The 24,166-nt window shown below is 36.3% G+C and overlaps 1 protein-coding gene across 5 annotated transcripts in view; it reads left to right on the top strand.

Annotated features, from left to right (window-relative positions):
- Nucleotides 1-24,166, top strand: part of VPS13B (vacuolar protein sorting 13 homolog B) — a 433,030-nt gene that overhangs the window by 342,153 nt on the left and 66,711 nt on the right. For all 5 annotated transcript variants that reach the window (XM_064706432.1, XM_064706433.1, XM_064706436.1 and 2 more), the window contains exons 37-39: nt 7,964-8,163; nt 10,749-10,956; nt 11,308-11,492. In XM_064706432.1, coding sequence (XP_064562502.1) covers nt 7,964-8,163; nt 10,749-10,956; nt 11,308-11,492 — 593 coding nt within the window. The remainder of the gene's footprint in view (nt 1-7,963; nt 8,164-10,748; nt 10,957-11,307; nt 11,493-24,166) is intronic.

Raw genomic sequence — 24,166 nt, 5'->3', positions numbered from 1 at the left:
CATAAAATATTCCAAAGATCATACACAGAATTCCCCAGCCCTTTGTCCCATATGTAGAAATGATTACTTTAGCATATAAATAAGGGGGGAAAAAATAAACACTAGTTGAGCCTATGATAATTGCAAGTATTTTAACTAAACCTGAAAATAATTACATACTTGAGATACTTTACAGTACTTTTAGAAATTAAATGCAGATATGAATTGGTATAGCACGAAGACCAAACTTCAATTTGGAGTTAACTAACTCCCTCGAGAAAACTTTGCTAAGGCGTTGTCATAGCCTTTGGATGCTGCAGATATGCAAGTTAGCCCATGGGGAAATAAAACTTTAAATTAGATATGACTACCTAAAATAATATGCAGCAGTAACAAGCCATTTACAACACCCAGAAGGCGTTTGTTACTTTTAGAAAGAAATATAAACTCTTTCCAACACTTGAACAATAGGAAATTAATTCTCTGTCAGTAAAAGCCAGAGGACAAACTAAATATTTAAATGGCCACTGAGGACTGAGGTGGAAGTGCAGCTTGTAGACAGCTATACAAATCACTAACAAACCTTAATGAATATTGGGTGTGGGCATTAGGGTCCTGTCAGATTTGACACCGTGTCCCAAGTAGCTTAAACCCAACACTCAAGGAAAGGTGGAGACCTCATCAGGTCTCTAACATCTGGGATTTTATTTGTCATTTTGGCATATCCTGCAAGCGCAAAAGAAAGAGTAAAAGGGGATTATCCTGACAATGAAATGAGTTACTGAATCTTGTGATAATGAAAAGCAGAAGAATTCTAATTCCTTTCTATAGTCCCTGAGGTGGAGGTGCGTTTATAGTTCTGCAGGAGTATAATGTAGGAGGGAAGAACAGATGGCCTGAAATCCATGAAACAAGACACCATCTAATCCCAGGACTGAGTACCAGTATTAATCCTGGTCAGATTCCCTACTGATACTTTGTAATAGGGTTCAGAATTGCTACTGATGAACTAGCACGTTAACTTCAGAGAGTAAAAAAAAGAATTAAAAAGTTCCTTGAAGGTTGTTTGTTCAACTTTCTTTTGTTCAAGACCGAGTGCACTAATTTTGTAGACCTGCATTTGCTATCTGAATAACTCAGCTTTAAAAGTATTTCAGATTAAATTTGATTCAGAACAAATATGGTTGGGTTTTTAATCTCTTCAGTTTTTATTGTGAAATTAATTACATATTTTTTGCGACTGGAATTTCTTTTGATAGTGGGATCCCAGTGTGTATGTGGTGATAGTAGGTGATACAGTATTTACATGGAAGTCAATTTAATAGACTGTTTAAATTCACAAGACAATAGATATAACAGTGAAAGCCGGGTGTTTTCTTTATACATTTTATGCTTTCTGTGTTTTTCTTCTGGTTCAGTCTTCATTTTTCAGTGTGAGGTATAAGACACAGAGGTAAGACATTATTTCCAATCATAAGGACCAGTTATTAAGCAGTTTAAATTGATGGTATACTGACATGTTTCTTCTTTTTCCATGTCAAGAATATTTTTATGGAATGGAATCACTAGCTTGCTGCCCAGACAAAAGGTGCAATTTCTAAGGAAATTCAGGTTATTGTAGCCACACATTTCTACACGCTGCCTTTTGCTAGCTCAGTTACTTAGGTAGCTGATCAATGGGTTGTGTCAGGGCACTCTTTTGTCTGAAAACTAACCCAGTACTAAAGAAGAGTTTGCAGCAAGATTGTCTCCTTCATCTGGCTCACTGGAGAGGTACACCTAATGACCATACTGGCACAAATGAGAATACAGAGAAGTATACAAACAAGGAAGGATTGAAGGGAGAAGACTGGAATAAGCCTGGACCTGGACTGTCCTTGATCCTCAGGATCCACATTCCAAGAGTGCAGGGAAACCTGTTTGGTTTGTGTGGCCTGGGTGTATCTGTCAAGCCTTGAACTTCCACAAGCATAATTGACTGGGTTAGAGAGGCCCAAATAGAGCTCAGCTGCTGCCAGGCACTATCTTCAGGATAGTTTATTTATAAAGAAAAGCTACCCTCTAGTTCATGGATGATTTAGTTTACTAAAGCAGTTAAAATTCACTGAATCCAGTGTAGAGCCAGAGGAGCAGGACATCAAAGTAACTCTAAATCAACTTTGTGGTGATTATATTTGGATACATTTTGAGTGGCATCCACTATTTTGTAATGTTTCATTTGCTGGGCAACCATTTTGATTTTTCAGTGTCTGATTTTTCAGTTGTGCTAAATATATACAACTTTCTAGACATTTTTAGATACCAGTTATCTCCTGATAATAAGCCAAAGTTTTCAACCAGACACCTAAAATTAAGATGTGAAAATGCATTGATCTTTTTCTTAATTGAAGAACATCCCCATGTCCATCTGTAGAGCTGGAGTAAGAATGTTTAGCTGCTTTTCTGAAACCTGGTGGTATCTAAAAATGTTTGTGATAAAAGAACCAAGTACTACTCATATCAATATAGTAATCACTTTTGAAAGCTGGACTCACAGATGCAATATGAACACTATTTTTGTTGGTTTATAATATGCAATTTTCTTCACCTAATTGGAATAACATAAGGCAATATGGAGCTTTACAAGTATATTCTAAATTATTGTACTCCCAAGACAGCCTTGACCAATAATTAAAATCCCTTTGGATCTAAACTTTAATATGCCCTCTGTGATTAGGCATCACAAAATCCAAAATTACCAAATCACCAAGTGAATTGAGATTTTTCAGTTATTTAGTATGCAGTAGTGTAATGAACATGATGTACCTGCCCAGTTATTCTTTAAGGGAGATGAGCTCATTTCAAATAGATAACCATCTTTGACTTCTCTTCTGATTCATCACTGACCTGAACTCCATTTGAACCTTGTTAGACACAAAACAAGCAGGATTCCTGGCCTGAGCTATAAAATATAATTAAGCCCTTTTGAAATGATGTGTAAAAGAACATAGCTTTACCCCTACTATAACTACTACCACCACCACAACCAATAAAGTTAAATCAACCACTGCCTGTAATGGATTAAAATAATAAATGTTCCTGGATTTTAGTGTTTGAAGTACTTGAAGAAAACAGGCTCCCAGCAGCCAGTACCGCTGAATGCATGGGGACATTTATTAGTGATGAATTCAAGGGTTTGGCCTGGTTAAGATCATTACTTTCTGTTTACCGTGTGTTACACATCTCATGTTTTTACAGAGCCCATATGTGTCCCAATGTAATGCTGAAAAACTCTTTCACTAGAGAATAGCTAATTGGTAACATGTAAGTATTGTTCTCATGGGGAGAATGAACCATCATAAGATTCAGCTCGATACTAATGAGAAATCCAGTGCGGTCAGTGGATTGTTAACTAAATCTCTCCTGGAAAGTAGTTCTTAAAATTGTTCTCTACTATGCTTCACCATTTGTTTGCTACTGCTGTTTCCAGACTTGAGTAAATTGGCTGGCTCTTAAATTAACTGCAGTATTTCCCCTGTAATTATTTTCACAGCTTTGTTACCCTTTCTTCTCAGAAGATGGTTTGTCAAGCATATTTGTCAACAGAGCATTGTAACTGTAGTATAACTACTCAGTATGTGATGTATCTACAGTTTTCTTAAGAGGAAAGAATTGTGTAGATAGTTGTTCCAATATATTAGATATAACAGCATATTTACATTTTAATAGCTGTCTTAATGTCAATGACAATCTGAAAGTAGCTACTGAAGTTACAAACATGAAGAGTGAATGTTCAGAACCAAATACCACAGACTGTCACTTTAGTAGAAGGTAGTAAGGAAAACCACTTGCTAATTGATCTTTAGCGGCAAGATTGTATCTCTGCCACCCGGGCAGAGAGGACCCATGGGGGAGCCTGGAGTTCTTCCTTCAGAGGGCACCAGGATCCCTTGAGTGGGAATACATTCCACAGGCTGCTGCTGGCAGTGAGACCACATCACTCACATGCCTCTGAACCAGCGTGGCTGGCTCTGTGCTCTGGGACACGCTCTTGCTGCTGAGCTGCCCCAATCTCAGAAAAGCAATTTTCTTCATAGTGCTATTGTTTGTAGCAAAGCTACTGGCTTTTCAAAAGAGAGCCAAGTGCCAGTTCAGTGCCATTTGCTACCTTTGTTAAAATACATGTGTTTTCATTTTCTTAATTCTCTTGTCCCCTGTTGAAGTTTGCCAATTAAAATCATGCTCTGTGTTGCATTAGGTGACAGTGCAATGAACCAAACAGCATTTGCAGCTAAGGAAGAGCAAATGCACAGGAAATAATAGAAGGAAAAAAGCTCCTTCTATATGTCTACTCATTTCATTTGGAGTTGATTCAAATGTCAACACTGAAATGTTTTTGAAAACAGAAAGTCCATGGTTTATGTCAAAACATTGTCTCTCCCTTTGTTAACCAAGAAGAACAAACAGCCTTTTTTTTTAATACCTGTATTGCTTAAACCCTAAGTGATTGTTATTGCAAGGCAGGGATTGTTTTTATATATTTGCTGCATCTATTAAAATGGGCCAGCTCTTTCTTTTTCTATTCACACAAAAGGATTTATACACACACAGCAGTTTCACAAGGATGAAGCCTCCTATTATTGACAAATGCTAATGCAACTCTACTATAATTATATATAAATCTTAATCTTACTATTTGTAAAACTGTATTAGGGTACTCAGATTCTGTGAGATGTCTTTCTAAATCTTAGCATAAATCAAGTATGTACTGACTAAAAAAGATGTTAGAATATCAAAGTAAATGTCTTTAGGTAAAATTTTTTCACTGTTCTGTTGTAATGATCTCCACCTTTAATTTTGGAGCAAAGTAATTTTTGGAATGTGACAAGCTAGCTATTTTTAAACCCTCCTACATTGTTTCCAACCATATAAAATACCTGAATATTCCTTTTGAGCATATGTCATCGTAAAGGTAATTCTTGCAATAGCACACAGAAGCCTGGTCTAAGTTCTCTTTTGCTCCATTAGTGTAGATGTGTTTTGTAGTGCTATTGTGTTTCTGGCTGGAGTCTGACAGGGGAGGGCTGGCAGTATTTTTTAAATGCTGTCCAAAGCAAGTGCTTCATATTTATTAGTCTCTTGGAGGAGTATTTTAAAAGTCATGAAACTATTTGTTCCTAAAAGTAAATTATTGCACGTACTGAAAAGTGCATTGGTGTTCATGAGCCATAATCCAAACAGCACAAGTTAACTTCTACATGTCACAGCAATCATTTATGAAGATATATTGCTTCTTTGTGCTGCCATCTCAAGTTCACTTCAAATGGAGTCTTTGATTTAATCTATTGAAACTGAAGGCAGGCTTCCACAATAGGAGTTTGTGAGAGATGCATTGAAGGACTGACTGAAAATAGTGTGTGGGATGGCAAAAACAAGGGAAAATTATTTTGCATCTATACTTTCCTGAGGTGATTGCTTTAGTCATGGGAAAGCACTTCACAGACTGAACATGTACTTTTGGAATTTCCATAGAAATAGTACCTTACTGGAACTTCTCTTAGACACAGAGATGTCTTTACTTACTACTGCTTTTTAAGGTTTATGCATACTTGTTCTTCATTTCTTTTCTTTAAGCTTCCTCAAAACATCACTACATGCAAGTTTGTCTAAATGGTCTCTGTATTGCAGTTTTTCTAACAGTGAACAGTGGGTTTTTTTATACTGAATCAGCTCATCCCTTAAAGGACAAGTAGGTACAACTGCTAGAAGGATCAAGGGTGTGATTTTTGTCTATACAAGAGCACTCTGGGTCACAGCAAGAAAAATAAAAATCTCTTCCTGAGTTCCTGAACTTTTCCTCGTATTTGTAGGACACAATCCATGGATGTGTCTTGCAATATTTCATGTATTGAAAACTAACCAACACTTCCTTATTCTTAATTGTTTCTTCATTTCTCATTGTTTGCTTAGCATTTGAGAAAGGCACTGCTGATTTTGAACCAGCAGTATTATGTGCTGAATGCTCAGTTCTGCTTCTAAGCTGTGGGATATTGTGTTTTCTTTGTACTTTGTGGAGCTGAGATGACAACACAAAGAGACTGCAAAGCATAATCCTTCCAAGTGTAATCCCAGTGAAAGAAAACATAAATAAAACCACTTGTATTCTGGCATTCCTTTTCCTCTTCTGTTGTTTCTGCAACTTGGCACATATTCCAATAAAACTATAGGAAGAAATTTCTCTGTATTGAAGAATTGTGCAATAGTTACCAAGAATTTCTTCTCTTTAAAATCAAAATTCCATATAGAATATGAAAAGAAAAAAAAATACTTTCCAAGTATTGTAGTGCCTCTTAAAATAACTAACTACAGCAGGATATCGGGGTGTGTTGATGCTGCTTTTGTTGATTATCACTGAAATTCAGTGTCAAAAACCACCTTGAACAGATCTGTCCCATAGGCCTGTAACCCATGAGAACTGATGCAGGATTTCAGGAGCCAGCCTAAATAAAAAACCCCAAAGCTGGAACTCCATTTGCAGTCGGTGACAACAGTCCTGACGATTGGCATGGGACAATGGTTGGTTTGAGCCCTTGATCATTGTTACTAAACTCCAGCTGCTCAAGGGAGAGATGGTTTAAGTTTGTGGTACCTACTCAGGTTGGACACAATTCAATGCCAGTGTTACTGTGGGCATTGTTGGACCACCTTCCTAGTGTTTGCTGGTTTTAAAAAAAATATGCAATGTATTTCCTTCCATTAAAAAAATAGTGCTCAGTATTATGAAACTGTAAGCCCCAGGATGCAGACAGACTTCTTCCTTGGATGCTAGGAGAGATTCATAGGAGAAGTTTTATTGCATGGATTCAAAACAGTGAGTTGTGTTTTGGGGGGATTTTTCTGCCAGCAAAGTTCTATAAATATAAAATGAAACTGTACCTTGAAACACCTGTGTGTAAGCCTTAGCTGTCTTTTTAATCTTTTGCCTTTTGTAAATGTCTAGTTTCATTAGAAAAATAAGCTGTGTGCATTATAAAGTAGGGTGGCATCCAACATTCAGGGTGTTGAGTCCAAGTATTAGTACCAAAGGAGATAAAAGTTAAGCCACCCTCAGATGTAGTACTTTCCATGTAAATATACCAAAGAAATAGAGATATTAGGCATGGTTTATTTTATTAAGCAGTGATTTGCAGTAAGTTAAATTCTCAAGAGCTGGGATATTTCTAGATGATGTTTCTATCCTCAAAATGTTTGTCTTTAATGAGAGTATCTAAGTTCTGTCATAAATGTAATCTGCCATTATCATTTTTAGGTTCTATGAAGCTATGTAAAGTTCAAAAGGTTATGATATGAAAACTTTAAAACTCTTTTTCTCAGGAAATGTGCATTATGTAGCTTGAGATAAGCATTTGTTTTGAATTATTTGAATTCAAACAGTACCCTTCTTCGACTAAGTACTCCCAAGTCTAGCAAGGTGCTATGTATAGTAATTAACCTGGACAAAAGCAGAAAGAACTGTTCAAAATCTCTATTTCCTATCAGTTTGAAATATGATCAAGTGAAGCAGCTGTAATTGTTCTTAATAGACTTTTTTGAAAAAAAAAATCGTAGTTTAATGAAAAATGTCTCTTCTCATAAACCTTAAAATACTCAGAAGGCAAAAAGTCATGTTTTGGCAAATGGTTCTTTGTAAGGAACGTGGATGAGACATACCTGGTCTGTTACAGCAACATGGTATAAAGTCTGGTTGATAGTGTGGCAAGAGCAAGCTAAGTGAAAAAACAGGAAATTAAAAAACAATTACAGATCTCATTGCCCAGCTGTGAAGTCCTTCCTTGGAGACCAGAGTGATTGTCCACACAAGTATTTCCATGAAAGTCCGTGGGACTACTTGTGTGAGTAATGGCTTGGGATCCCCAGGCTCATGGTAAAGTGAATTCAGGAAATAAGCACAAGAATGTTTGGAGAATAACTGCCAGTGGGATTAAATTTCTCTTTCTCCTTTTAGGAATCCATGGATCATCTTTAGTCCTTGACATAAAAGATTTCTTACTTAAAACAAGTCTCAAAGAAAGAGCGAAATCTCTGATTGGCCCTTTTTGCTGCTCTGTTAACGTGGAAGCCAAGTGGTGTAAGCACAGTGGTGATCCTGGCCCAGAGCAATCTGTTCCAAAAATCTACATTGATTTGAGAGGAGGACTGCTGCAGGTCTGTATAAGATGCTTATGGATGTGCTGTTGAGCTGGACTGGTTTTGGATGATTAAGTTTTCAAAAATAAATTCCATTAAAGCCTTCGCATCCTACAGCCGGTTGCTAGGTTGGGGAGTTTTGCATGTTTGATTTGGGTGTTTTTTGTCTTATCTTATAAAATTATAAGTATCTACTCTTTCATGTAAACTATTTGGTGAAAAATTGTGTACTGTGTTTTGGATTTACTTTTTTTTTAATACTGCTTAAACCTTGTATTTTAGCTGTATGTGTGTGTTCCTTAGAACTACTGGATCAAATTACTAACACTTAATATCCTTGGGTCATGTTCTGATGGGTGTGTGTTTGTCTGTCCATGATCTACGTGTCTGTAATGCCTAGAGGAAGCCCTAAGAAGTACATATCCTTTCTTTTTAAACTTACACACATTTCTCAGGGGAGTAATTGCAAACTGTTGTTTGTAACAATTAATGCTCAGTTTTCCGTGCTATCCTCTCCTTTTTGGAAGTGCCCACATCTTGAAATCAGTCCAGGAAGCTTGGGAGTTCTTGAAATGAAAAATAGATTCTGTGGGGCTTAAACAAGTGGGCTTTAAGATATGTCTTGTTTTAATTATTTTTATTATAGTATCTATACATACCAAATGTTTTAAAATAAATACATAAATCAAGTATATAAAACACAAAAAGGAAATTTTGACATTTAATTGTGTCAGTAAGTTTTTTCCCAGAACTGGTATTGGAAGGTCTTAGAACAACAGCACTGGAAATAGGGTTAATCAGATAATACAAATTTGGGGGAAAAGTGTATCTTAATGAATAAATAAGGTCAGTTTGTTTCTTTGCTCCTTTTTTTATTTGTTTTTCACAGGTACTTGGCTGACTACCTGTATGTGTTGGTAATAAAATGCTTATTTTTTTCCAAACTTTTGGGGTTTGACAAGTACCAAAAAGGAATTTATAAATCTCAGAAAGCCATTTATTATTAGAGTATAATTAGGGACAGTTAGCTTCTGCAGAAGATCATTAAGTGTTTGGTCTGGCAGAATAGATTTGAAAATGCTGACAAAATAATTATCAGTTCTGTTTCAAATTAATTTATTTTTGGCCAATGATTTTACCAGCTCTAAACATGACCTCACCTATCACTGCCACTTTGTATTGCATCAGAACCTTGAGAGCTTATGTAAAATCATAAGCTGAATATTGTAGTAGGAGTTCCATGGCCTAGAGTTCCCTTCTGCTTACAAATGAATAAAAGTGTGAGATGGAGAAAAATGTTCGTCCCTCCTCTGTCAGTGGGGACTGGGGCCTCTGGGATTGGCTTAAGGTGACAGAGCTCCTCTGAGGTGGTGCTAGAGTAGGTGTGGGACCCCGAGAGCAGAGGTTCTTCAGAAACCACAGTGGAGATGCACTAAATTCAGGGGTTACCTGCCTAGGCTGGGGATCTTTAGCTCAGGGCTGGCTGTGGCTGTGGTTCAAGAGGGTCTTGGTTTATTCTGTGGGCTTACTTCTAGATGCAGGGCAAGAAAAAAATCTGCCTTCTTGCAACTACATTCCCTTTAGGCATCTTCTGATTTTTTTCCACATTTGAAAATTTATATTCCCCCATTGAAAAATACTCTTTATGTGCATACCTTGTCTGCTTCACTCACATCCTTTCCATGACTTTTAAGTTACAGTCTGGGCATTTTGATTCCATCCCACACTGGTTCCATGTCTAATTTCTGTATTGCTAGTTGCTTCTTTGTCTTCTCTGGTGCTTCAAGGCCTGCTTCTGCACATGAAGTCTAAAGTAGTTGTTCCCATTAATATAATTCTGTCAAACAGGAGATTTGAAAAAAGCAGTAATGCTGTCCAAGCTGGCAGAAAGGAATGCCTTCTTGCCTTTTATTTTGCTACAAAGTGTGCGAATCTTCTGGACTTTGCATGCCCAATTTTATTAGATATTTTTCTGTATTTTTGTTTTAAATTTCAGAAAACTTTGAACTTTTAAACCCCATTTGGGAGGACTTACAGAACACCCAATTCATATGCTTAAATTTTGTGCTTAAGATGATCTTTCATATGTCTTCTGTGTCACATTCTAAGCTGTGTTACTTAGCTTTAAATGTATTCCAGAATTCCAGTTCTGGAGCAACCTCTTTGAGGAGTTTAAACTTTGTATCTTTAAGGGTTTTTTGTCATGTCTTAAACTGAGAAACTTGTGACCAGTGCTAGCATTGTGTACAGTTCTTGAATATAACATTTAAGATCTGTGGTCTTCCAGGCAACCTCACTGTGAATTGTTAAATGCTAGGAACTAATGTTTTCCTTCAGATAATGAAAAGAACACATTTGAGAAATAGTTCTGTAAGGATATTTTGTTGCTTCTGTCCTTTATTTTAAAATTAAGAAATTTAAAATGAAGAAAATTAAAATTGCTTGCAAGCAATTAAGGTGTAAGTAGAGCAGAGTCAAAGCCATATAAAATTCCTGTTGTTTTTGGGGAGGTGTTTTTCCCTTCAAAAATGGCTGAATATTTGTATGTAATTTTTTCATCTTTTCTCTCTCTCTCTTTCTCTCTCCTTTTTTTCTTTTTAAAGGTTTTCTGGGGTCAAGAGCATTTGAACTGTTTAGTTCTTCTCCAGGAGCTTCTGTGGCAGTACCTGACTAAAAAGGGCAGTGTAGAGACGTTGATACCTGAACGTCCACACCCAACGTGTTTTTCTGCAGAAAGGAATCAAGCCTCAAAACCTGAGCATTCCTCAGATGATCTGAGAACAGGACTCTTCCAGTATATACAAGATGCAGGTAAGAAGGATATAATTTTGGCTCTCTTTTTTTCTTCCTTTTTTTTTCTAGGTTATAAAGTAAAAATAGTAGTAACCTATTAGACATTACTTGCCTCTTACAATGAATAACTTTATATTTTTTGGAAAAGCAGTTGAAAAGACATCTGCTAGAATTTAAAAAAAATACTTTAAAAGACTTTTTTGATTTCTTTCCATTAAGTTGTAATGTTTTAAAAGTCAGGGAAATTGCTTTTTTATTTTCTCTCCTTTTGATCCCGAGGGATTTCTTTTTAATCACTTTGGTTTCATAAACCAGCATGTTTCTTTCTAGAAATTGCATAACAGATTATGGCTTTCTTTCATTTGACAGAAGCACAAAAGCTGCCCAATGCTTATGAAGTTGTGTTTTACAATGAAACTGAGGATAGTCCAGGAATGATGCTGTGGAGATACCCAGAACCCAGAGTGCTCACTCTTGTAAAAATTAACCCTGTTCCTTTTAATACCACTGAAGACCCAGATATTAGCACTGCTGACCTTGGAGATGTTCTTCAGGTGGGTAATAAGTTTTCTACTTTCAGTAACAAATGGAAATATTACTGCTGTAAAGTGAAAGTTTTCAAAGTCAGATTTATTAAAAAGGAGCACAAAACAAATGTCAGGAGCTCTATAAAACCAATATGAGGTACATTGCACAGCTTGAGCATATCTTTAGTTTCAAAACTACTTGTATAAACATTTTACCCACTTACCTCTGCAGTTTTTATGTTGCATAATAAGCTATAGCCAAGTTTATCAGGTTTAGTTTGTGAGCATACAGTTTTTATTCTTTCTTTTTATGGTTTCATCCATCAGTCTTTGCATAAAGACTTCATTTGGTTTGAAACTGAAACATATGAGGAAAGACCTGGTCTGAAATTTCCAAGTTCTAGTGGAATCATTGAAGTAAAAGCTCCAATCTGGCTGTTCTCTCCTATTTCTGTGATGGCAGATGGCTGCACTGCTCCGAGTAAGATCCACAGGGTAGGGGGAAAGGGTCTGGTTTCTCACATTTTACCTTCAGAGGGTTGAAGTGGATGGTGTGGTTTGACTGTGTGAGAGCATGGAACTTCTCTTTTAAGGACGACTGAGTGCTGCAGTCTCCATGCCCTAAAAATAGACCATACCTCAAAATTACACTGATCCTTAATGTGCTGGAAGTTTTGCTTTCTAATGTATGCAATTGGGTCATTACATTTTCTCCTGTCTAGTGTAATTCTTTTTAAATTCACTTATTCCTCCTTGCACACATATTTTGATTTTAGCTCAATTTTAATTCTTGTAATCTCTGTTTCCCTTTTGTATTACAAATTGGACCTGTCATTTTTTTTAATTTCAATCTGGTTGTTAATCAGAATAGTGTTGTGAGTCAAGGGAAATAAATATTTCCCAGTTCTTCCTATTTGTCCAAAACTCTTGAATTATATTTCATTATTGCTGTAATGTTAAAAATTGCTTTTAAAATTGAATTATTCACCAATATGCTTTGAGTTATGAATAAGTAGGATAATCTTCCTCAGATAAATGGTATAATGTTATTACCGTGCACATACTGTCGGTGAGATCATGTAAGTGTCCTGCCAATTTCTTTGCCCTCAAGACAGCCAAATGTCAGCTCCTTTCAGTTACATGAAAATTAGAATTAAATGGAAAAAAATCAGCTCCGCTTGGCATGAGGTTTGAATCAAAGATCAAAATTGTGTTATTGTAGGCTGTCTTGATGGCCTATTAGGTTGCTATGAAAGCCAGGATTTCACCTCCTTTCAGGCTGGTATTTTTGGAGCACAGCACACCAAGGTTTTGGTTTAATTACATTACACTCCCATTATAGATAACAGACATCATGAAAACCATTATGTATGTGCTTGTGGAACGATATGACCCTGTCCAAGGGGAACACCAGCTCTTCTCCAAGTGGGCATACACAGCTGGACTTTCAGTAGCACACAGGTTCTGCTTTGTGCTTCCATGCAATGGTGTCGAGAAGAGAAGATCCAGCTCACTATTGTTGCCTCAGAGAGTGAGAAGCACCCAACTACCAAGGGTCAGGTTCTGTCAGCCTCTTCTGACATTCATGTGATTCTTCAGATTTCTGCCACCAGAGAAAATATAAAGATATCAGCCAAAATAGAGGACATTTAGTCAAAAATTCTGCTTTGGACCCATGATGTGCAGAAATGCCTACAGGAAGATCCACGCTTTGGTTGAAGGCCATTAATTATAGTAGTAATTGTTGCCTGGCTCAGGGTGGTGATTTATTACATTTTCCAGAAATGGCCATACACCTGATGAACAGCCATGTTAAACATGGGCAGTGTGCATTTTTTTATTAATCTTAACAGAGTTATGTGAGCGGAATCAGATGCAGAGATTCCGCAGAGAAAAATTTTAATTTCTTTAGGTAAATTGCATTTACTAAATATTCATATCAAACTTCAGATTGTAATTGAAGTTAATCATGAAGCCTTTTATGAACTCAAATTTTCCCTGTGTGGATACATGTTAATTAATATACTGGGGATTTAGTGCATATGGAAAACTAATTAAATACAGCGAGAAAAAAGATAAAACAGTATTTATTTTATTCCATTCTTGAAATGAAACATTAGAGAAACATCGCCAAGCCAAAGACTTTAGCTTTTTTGGAAAAAAGGCTCTAAATTAAAAAACAATAATGATACTAAGCTATATTAAAATATACTTTAAAAACTTTCCCAGGATTGTGGGTATGTTCAAATGCAAGGAGGACCCATAATGTCCCCAGCTGTGTTACCAGTCTCCCTTAATCCTCTGCTTCACAAAGATACAGTCAAAGGTGCCCTTCTGTAGTCTGTATTGAATTTTTGTGGGTTTTTTTCCTTGAAGTTTTCCAGTTGCATGTTCTTTCTTTCTGAGTAAGTTGCTATGACATTTCACCTAGCTTTCTGTCTTTGTTAAACTTTTAGCATAACGTTTTAATCATGGGTAGGTTTTAGAACTCTGTGTTTTTATAGCTATTATTCAAATTCCTGGAACTTGCAAAAGCTTCACCATAAAGAGAATTTTTCTAAATATTGAAGGTGCGTGTTATCTGGTACAGCCAAAGGATAGAGAACAGCTTCAGATCATAAGAGTTGATATGAACTATATTGTTTCTGTTGAACCTTGCCTTGCTCCTATTTCTGAGTTGCCCCAAGAGCTGTTTTCTGGCGCTTTACCTTGTGTTTTTGCAAAGGGAAGCAGTTTCAGTGGTCAAGTTTGTAATACTTTGTTTTTGCAGTCCAAACATTGTTGCTTTTATTTGTGGGGGGAACAGGAAGAACTGATGTCTCTGCCATGGCATACCACATGGCATTACTTTAGCAGTTTGAAATAGAGCTTGGATCTAATAGTTTGAAGGAAGTGAGAATTCTAGATCTGATTGCAAGAAATTGCAGGAGGATTATTTTTCTTTGAGGAGGTGGAAAGTATCTGAGTTTGTTGTTTTCCCTGTTTAACAGACATGGCAAACACTATATAATTTTTAAGCCCTTTTTGTCTCATTTTCACATGTTGTAACTCTCCTTTGGCTCTGTTTGATTTACCATTCTTTCAGATAACTAGTCTGTGAGGAAACACCTTTCAAAGGTGAATAATAGTATTGATGTGAGAATCATATGACCACCTCAGGACTAGAGGGAAGTCCAAACTTGGAAAAATTTCACAAAATTTTTTAAAAAGCTAAAAAGCAAGATAAAGTAGCAATTTCATTATTTTTAAAATATTGATGATTGATATATAGGTAAGTTAAAAAAAAAGGATGCTCTCTGAGACTTTTTCTGTTATAACAGATGAAACTTAAATAATTCAAGTAGACTGTGGTAAGAGGAAGTTTTGTGGTTAAAGATGAGCAACTTCAAAAGCCTATTTTATTCTGTGCTTAAAGAAAGACACGTATGTCTTCTGTCCATGAACCAGTGAGAAATAACTTACTGATCTTGCTCCAAAAATTTAGTTACTGCTACATTTAGGTCACAGATAATTTCTGTAACGAAAACTGTGCAGGTGTTTATAAATTTGTCTCAGTGAGTATTCACATGTGAAGACTTGAGGCATGCCACAGTTTCCCAGTTTAACATTAAACTATATTGTGTAAGGCAACCAGCTCATCATTACAGGGCAAAGGTCTTCTAATTGCTCTGTGATGGCCTTGTGGTGTGGTGCCACTTGAAGTTGGAATCTGTGGGCAGTGATGATTCTCATTCCTATGAAATCTGATCATGAAATGCGTTTCACCCAGAACTCGGAAGCATGGTAATAGCCTTCAAGCAGATTTAGGTTTAGAATGTATGTTGAAATGTCTCCTGCAGAGATATCAGAATTGTAGAAGATACATGAGCATCTTTAGGAACAAGAATGGGCTGGACAGTCTCAATTTCAGAGTAGGGGTTTCATTGTGTCTCTCTTCATCTTCTAAATGATGAGGGCATTGGCTTGCTATGGCTACTAGGACAGTTGAAAGAGAATTTGTGGCAATTTCCTCCATTTCAATTGTTCTGGTTGCCTTGGAAGTACGGCACTGGGATGAAAGGAGTAAGAGTAATTTCTGATTTCAGACAACAGTTTATTATTATGCAGATAATTCCACTGTCCCAGAACATAAAGAATAATTGAAGAATTTATTCTACATCATAACAAAGATGTGTATTCCAGAGCTGTTGTGTGATACTAAATTCAAGTGTGCTTTTACAGTTCCTTGGATCTGTCAGGTCCATATCTGAGAAAGGACAAGTCATCTTCATTTCTGTGATATTTTTAAAATTCAAAAGATGGAAAGCAGGAAAAAAAAGGAGAGAAAAATCTGTTACTGATTCAGTAGTGACTTTCACATTGTGCAGATACAATATGAAGCTAGATACGTTTAGATATTTAACATCAAAAAAGGTTCTGTTGAATATTTGTGCTGCGGGGCTTAAAACTGTATTTGCACTGTGTGTCTAGTTTCCCCAAAGTCTTCCTGTGTCTTCCTGCAGTCTTAAGAATCTCAGATTTATGTTTATCTTTGCCTGTGATGTTGTTATACTTTTCTGATGTAATCTGGCATTTATTTTTATATCATTTATCTTTACCAAGAACAAGGTTGACAGGTTTAGGTTGGCAGGGGAGAGTAAAGATTGGGTGGGGCTAACCAAGGTAGGAAAACAGTTCCTATACCATCAGGGAAATACTCTGCTTTTCTGTACAGGCAGGTGAACAGGACACACAAAATATCTCCTGTACAGCTGGAGGCCTGTTTTTATCCAGTGAACCTTTTACAGAGATTCTTATTTATTGTCATTCCATTGTAGAGTTATCTTTCCATTGAGGGATGTTGCTGGCACTGCCCCATGTCTCAAATAAAGCTATGTATTGTCAACAAGAGCATTTACCCAAGTGGCATGAATTTAAAAGCAGGAGAAAACCAGATTTATCTAATCAAAGTAATCATACACTGTGTAGTGTTCCAAATTCTGAGTTATCTGATTTAGTTAAGATGCATCACTAACACAGACTTAAAATTCTTTCTCCTGGATTGTCATCCAGTGGGAGATGCAAGCTGTTAAACAAAAGAAAGATAAACTACAACATTTGCTCATTTCTCCATATGAAGTTAAAATAAAATATCTGCTGAACTATAACCCTGACAGGTTTTTGTATTTGGGGATGTTTCCCTTGTGTACCTGCCAGGACTCCTATTGCATGCACGTGTAGTCAGCATTATAACAGCTGATGAAACCATGAATGCGTGCTGAGGTCTCCTTTTTTGGCCTTTCTTCTTTATCTAGTGTCCTAAGATACAGAGCACAGGTTAAAAAAGAGATGATTAAATTAACCAAATCTCAAAGTCTACTGAAGAATATTTTAGGGCAGTGAGTATAGTTCTGAGGTTGCAAGGGCTTAACTGGGATTTCAGAAGGAAAAACTACATAAATAAAACCACTGTGGTAAAATTCACACAGAGCATTTCCAAAGGTGGTGAAATCTTTTTTAGGAGAACATAAACTATTTCCAACTTCAAAGGGCAGGGATTCAAAAAATTGTCTGTTACATTGCCTTACATGCATGTGCTATTTAAATAAAGCATTTTCAAACTTGCTAGTCTGGAATCTGATTTTTTCAACACTGTCATCCAATAAATAGTCATATTCTAACACCTTGTGGCTGTTTAAACAGTGGCTTAAGGAAGCATGAGCTTAAGAATGACTGACATTGGACCTACTGTAAGTCATTATTCCAGGAAGGATTTGACATGACAGTCAACAGGAAAAGAATTATGATCAATGTCAAAGACATTAATTTTTCCTTTTAACAGAAAATACCTCATTTTTGGCTGACTCTGCTTCCCTTTTACTTTTCATTCCCTGTTGGGGCTAAAATATTCAGCTGGGCATTTGAGAGTCTGGGAAAAGTACTTTCTGAGAAACCACAAATTTTTGATTTATTTCTTATATTCCCAAAGCAACAACTATTTTGGAAATCCAGATGATTTGTGTGTGACAGGTTAGTAATTTAAGCTCACGGTGTTACAAGATAATAAGCTGTAAAGTTCAACCATGCTTTTTGATAAACCTGTTGGCTTGCAAGTTACTGAACCTACTGCCACACAATTCAGTACTGTCTTCAAATAATGGCACTTTTTAGATGGATGAAGAAATAATTTGTCTGGCTGTTGTGAATTGCTCAGAAGGCAAATTTGGTGTTTTGTCTGCTTTTTAAAGCTTACATTTCTTGTTAATTCTACCTTTGGATGTTGTTCAAAATTACTGTATTAGTCATACTACTACTATATAAAGATTCTATACCATGTTTTTATTATTTCTCTACTTTGTGAAGAGTTGCAAGAAACCTGAAAAGAAGCAATTATTATTGAACATACCTGATCATAAACTAGAAGTGTAACAAATGCCATTTATTCTAACGTAGGTAACTCTTTCTCAGCAGTAGATGCAGTGTTTCTGTTTGTGCATGAGTACAAAAATGGGTGCAGGTCATCACATAAACAGCTGGTCTGTGTAAGAGGCCTGGAGGTTTGTTGTAGCTTGAGCCACTTACCCTTCAGATGATCTGCAGGCGAGCAGATTTTCTGATCTGAGTTTTGCATGTTTTCCAAAGTTCAGACTCTGTCTATTAATTATAAGTATTGTCTTCATTTTCTTGCAAGGAAGGAAATGGAGACTAAAGAAGTTGGAGTCTTAAGCAGATGTTGAAACAGAGCCTGTTCTCTTAGGGAATTCCAGCTTTAAATATTATTTGTGAACTTCTTTGCCTGAGAATAGGATTATCTCAGACTTTACTGTTTTGTTACTGGTTTGTGTGTGTATAATCTTAATTATTTTGCTGTGTGATCTTAGTGTTCCCTGCATCAAGATGAGACTGTATCGTTTGTCCTAGAGTTTCCCTGTGCAGTCTGCAGGGAGTTAAGCGTAACTTGTTGGGAATGTTAATGGAAGTTGTGCATAATTTGCCTGTGCATCACAGTGAAATTTACCCTTAGGGGTTACTGAGCCAGTGAAAACTCTACCGGGTGCCAGAGGACTGACGAAACCATCAGATTATCTTAATGACAGATTTACACTCTGCCTGTGTTCTGTACTCTTCCGATTTTGTGACTCTGATTTATGAAACTCTGCAAACCCGAGTCCTTCCGGCTGTACAGTGACTTTGTGGTGCTTCTCATAGGAGTCAGGCTTTGCTGTGGTGAGAATGTGTGGTCAAAATAGCTCATATACTGAAAATTATAAGGTACATTTTGTTAATAGACTGCTAACCTCAATGGTCAGAGGTGACTAAGTTTCAACATCATAATGCTTGTATTATTAAGAAATACTGAAGCTTAGAAAATTAAAAACCTTAAATGAAATGTGGAAGATAGTTCCTGTATCAGAAAGAGACAATAAAGGGTGTTGAAAGAAGTAGGTGAATCCCTAATGTAAGATCTCCAATCTGTATACTTATGTTTCTCAATGCCTGAAACAATACATTACGAGCTAATAAATTAAAGAAATATTGTTACTTTTGCTGTTCAAAAGGCAAGTGATCATCACATAAACTCAGTCTCGAGGTGAATGACAATTAGTATAAAATTTTGACACTTAGCAGTACATGATTTTCCTGTTTAAATTTCTGCAGAAAATCAGTTATAGCCCAGCACTGTTCTGTGCTTTCTTTAAAAAAAAGCTGTTAGTGTGTTCAGAGTAATTTTTCCATAATGAAAAAAGCCAATATCTGTGACAGATTACATTACTCCACACACCTGCATTCGCTCTGAACCTGCTAGCCTGATAAATTGATAAGTTAGTCATATGTTGTTTTAAAAAGGCAAAGAACGTAGTTCCTAATAAAAGAATGCTACATATTTCTTCTAAAAGGTTAAAAAGCATTTCTCAGGGCTCTTAAATTACCATATTCTGATACCAGGGGAAAATAAAACCTGGGCTTAGAGTCGTGTTTGTACTTAGAGGGCTTTCCGGACAGGAAGGCAATCTTGATGCAATTCAGTAAGCCACAATACCAGTGGGGCATCACAGGTGAAAAAATTGCAGCTGTACCCCTCACCACAATGTATTACAACTGTACAGTGGAATATTTCCTGTACAGAAATAGGGCTTGGTTAACTTTGTTTCCCAAGAGTAGATCACATTAAAATGTTATAAAATCATGATTTCCTGCATTTGAATACTTGCGGTTTCTCAACTGGTTCCAATATTACAAAAGGTTTTTTTATAGCTTCTATTAGTTGAAGATGTATAGAAGCTTTTTTCCAAAGTCAGCTAAAAGGAAGTTATGTATTTTTAAAGAACAACTTTTCTCAGAAGACAAGAGTTTTCTTTCACATCTTTTCATTACAACTCTATTTGATATTTTTTTTATAAACTGCAGGACAGATGTAAATTTAAATAAAATGAAATAAATATACTAATAGAACTATTAGTATATATGTTTAATGGAGTTGAAAGAGCCATGGTATATATTATTATTCAGATAGTGAAATAGTAGTTATTTTTATTAGTCAGCCAAAGACCTCAATATAGATAAGGGAAAAAGTTAAATTAAGCAGATGTTGCATATTAAATTTTAGAGTGAGTATTTGTAATTTAAATGTCCTAGCTTTAGGACCAAATTTAGTTTTTAAAAAATTTGAAGAGAAGCAAAACAATTCTGAGAAGAAATTATATGACATAGTTTTGAAAAACATCTCCAGTTGGGGTATCTGATTTTTCCAGTGTTGAAAATTACGAGTGTACCATAGTGGAATATATTTTACTGCCTGAAATATATAGGTATGCAACATTCAAACTGCTGTCAAAATACAGAAAGCTGTAATAAAAATACAAAGGAGGCTGAGGTGGATGGGATAGTTTTTGTACAACTAAATAATTTTAATCCTAGTACTACTGCTAATCCTGAAACTACTTATATGAGGCTATATTTTTACCTCACTGTAAGTCATCTCGTTTTTTTGGTGGTTTGGTTGTTTGGTTTTTTCTTCATGAAATGGGGATATTGGTGGTCTGTAGCTGTGCCAGGAAAGTCTGTTTTCTACACAGATATGATACAATCTTAGTTCTGAGGAAGGTTAAAAATATTATCTAACAGGCAAGTGGTTTGTAGCGTGATTTCACACTGTCAATCACACAAGATATACAGGAATGTGGATGTTGAAGTATCCTACATTTGCCCAAAATGTAGGTGTTCCACTGGTCAGATTGAATTGTGTATGTTGTGTGAACCAGGTGTATTGCAACATTCTACTCTATTTAATATTATTTTTCTTTTGACCATATTTTCTACATATTATATTATTTTTTCTGTAGAGTTCTTTTGCTAGTTTTATATAAATAATACTTCAAAATCAAATTTAAAAGTAATGTTTCTGGTATATATTGCCAAGACTTTTTTCCTTATAAAAAACTGCATAAAACTTTTTATTTCCTGCTACTGCAACTTCTGTTCACCTAATGAGAGAATTATAGTTTTAAGACAGTTGGCCCTAAACCAGTAAAATATCTTAATAAAAGAATAACTTTATTTCAGAGCAATCAGTTTATTCATGCTCAGGAAGCTGAAGTAAAAATTGCAGTCTGGGTTGGAGTCTGACTCAGAGTTCCAGTTTGTGTTGTGTTCTGCCTCATTCACTGAGGTGGCCCTGCTTGGAGAAGATAAAACACACACACACTTCCTGTCTTCTGGGTGCATTTTTTGTGCAGTAGTTGTTTCTGGACCAAGAATAGCTGAATTTCCAAGAGGAAGCGCCCACGATCTGAGGGACTGCGATTCAAGAAATGAATATATCTTCTGTAAAAGCTTCTTTTCTAGCAAATACATCAATCAAAAGGAAGCATCACTGAAAGAAACATTAGGCGCCCAGCTGTTAATATCTGTCTTTCTTTCTCAACTGGACAAAATCTGTTTTCCAGCCTAAGATATTTAGCATGTATTTAGTTTTAAAGTTCACATTTTTTTATACTGAGTTTTAAAATCATATGCTTCAGTAGTTAATACTGAAGCATAATACTTTTATACAGCCTTCATTCAACAACCTCAAAGTAGGCCGATGGCTGTAGCTTTTTCCTACAGACAAAAAGATGTTTATTAAAAACGTGGGATTAGTTAAGAAGTGGAGATATTTTAATAATTTCTCTCCTAGCTGGAAGTTGTGTCCATGTCTGAGACCTTTTAGCATTCTGACAAAATGTATATTGAATAATAGGTATTATTATTTATGGTGACATGGCAGGTTGGGGAAGTCCACTGATGCTGGCTCTCTGCTCAGCTGTAGAAACGTACCTGTGGACAGATAAGTGGTGTGCACCCAGCACTTTTCAAATCCAAATTAGCCAAGAGTCCCAAAGCTGGGAGGATAACATCAGCTCACAGGAAAATATAGAAGCATGTCATCATCTTGAAATTCTTTGAAAAGCACTTAGGGGTCAACACTCATCTCTCTATCAAGTCTTAGTATTACCCAAAACCGCTAGTGGGGAAAAATGAAGTATCTGTGAAACACAAGGATGAAATTAAAAACACAGCAGTAACAGACTGTGTAGCATTTCCCCTAGTTTCCAAGTAGGAATGAAATTATTCTGGTACTGGTAATGTGTGACACAATATATGATGAATAAGAAAAAACACAATGACATTGTTGTGCTTTAGTGGGACTACTTCGTGTTGGTTACTAAGATGATACTGTCTTGCTGATAGGTTAACAAGTGTGAAGGAAATTATTTGAAGTATGCAGGGTTTTAAGAGGCTTTTCAGGTTTCTCATTGTTTGGCCTTTTTTGGGGGGGAGTGATGTGTGTATTGGAGGCTTCAGCTCTGCTCAAATCAGAGATGTTTCTCACATGTGTTAGTGTAATATACATGAAAATTTTTGTCTTAAAAAAGAGGGAAATGAGATTCAGAGAAAACAGGAATCTGCTCTCTTCTAACTAAAAAGGTTTTTGCTCCAAGGCAATTGTTTCTGAACAGTTGTTTGTTTGTGTCGCGTACTTTGCCAATACACCATTTTCCTCCTTCTTCCAAACACTGCCATGCCATTTTCAGATCTCCAATGTCTACAGTTCACAGCAGTAAAGAGAAACAGGAGCAGCCTTCAATTTCTCTACTTAGAGTTTGGACTGTTTCATACAGCTTTTCATTTCTGCTTCTGACTTCTGTTGTAAAACAGAGATGCTGCTGAAAAATACATCATTTGACTGTGGTTTTCCTCCCTCTTGCCATAGTCATCCTTCTAAATAAGTGTGTTTGCCGCAGTGTGTGGTTTTTTAGCAAAAAAGAACTTGGGGATTCTTGGTTAAACCTGAGCTCATGGTTAAATAACTTCTTTGCGTGACAGGTGAATACTATCATTGCAATTAAAACTGTCTTTGAGAGCTATGGAAGAGGACAAAAAGCTGCAGGGAAGTGTCTGCTGGAGAACCAAGCTTGTTGTTTAGCAAAAAAATTAAATTTGCTTTGTTTGTGTTAGCCTTTATAGAGACAGGCCTAGTGGTCACATTTTCTAAGAGGTAACAGTTGTATGAATTATAGCTTAGGTTTTGTTCAAATATTTTGAGGTAAAACCATACTTAATTCGACTCGTGGGGAATTTTTTTGTTGCAGCTAGTTCACTTATTCCCACTGCTAATGACTCAGTTTTGGCATTATAACCCCTTTCCAGGCTTTCACAACTATTATTTTTGGCAGCTGATACTGCCCAGAGCTACCATCTTTCCTTAAACTTATCCAGATCAGGCATTAGTAATAAAGCCCCTAGAAAAAATAAAGCTAGATATGTAGAAATCAAAGATTCTAAGTCAGTTAAGTCTTTTGCAAGCTTCAAACTAGAAAGCTTACAGTTTGTGTAGTTCCAAAGCATGAGCTGTATTTTGTATAGGAAATCACATAATGTGTGTCCTTGATTTCTTATCTCCAATGTGCAGATGACACTTTGAAACAAATTGTCTCTTGCTCTGGTAGATTTCTTGACATATTACAACATAGTTAGAAAAAATTGTAAACAAAATAATGAGGAATAATCGTTTCTACTTGCTGACCAGCCTGCATTAACTGTTCAGTGATGTTGTTCCTGGCTACTCGTACTGCTGAGTTCAGCAGTCATTCCTGTGCCTTTCCAGATTTCTCATAATTCACTTTAGAAGTTGTCCTGCACTACACAGGATCACAGGATGGGTACAGTGGAAAGATCTGCAGTGGGTCCTCTGGTCAGACCTCCCTATTCCCTATCCCAGAGCACATGGCACAGGATTGCTTCCAGGTGGTTCTTGAATATCTCCGGGGAGACCCTACAATCTCTCTGAGTCACCCACACAATAAAGTTCTTCCTCATACTCAGATGAATCTTCCACTGTGTTAGTTTGTACCACAGACCACAGCCTGAACAGTTACAAAGTTATTACTTCTTTGTGGCATAATTGTTTTCATCATTATACTTTGCCATCTTTTCCTCAAGAGGAGTTTCAATACATCTACTACCTAATGAGTGGGTGGAAATACTGAAGTACCTTTTTTTTGATATAGACAGGATGTGTGAAATCCAGTTAAGGTTTTTTCAAGTTTTGCTCTGCCTTTTTTTGAATCTTTATTTTTAATTTTCTATATTATTTTCATCTATCCTTATTGATAGTTTTATGGGTTTTGTATTGTAGTGCCACTTAAAAAATTATCTTACTGTACTCTTGAACTTGTTCT

The sequence above is a fragment of the Zonotrichia leucophrys genome, chromosome 2 (assembly GCF_028769735.1).
Source record: "Zonotrichia leucophrys gambelii isolate GWCS_2022_RI chromosome 2, RI_Zleu_2.0, whole genome shotgun sequence".
Classification (NCBI taxonomy): domain Eukaryota; kingdom Metazoa; phylum Chordata; class Aves; order Passeriformes; family Passerellidae; genus Zonotrichia; species Zonotrichia leucophrys.
Note: the sequence above shows the minus strand (reverse complement) of the source record. Positions and strands in the feature narration are given on the sequence as shown.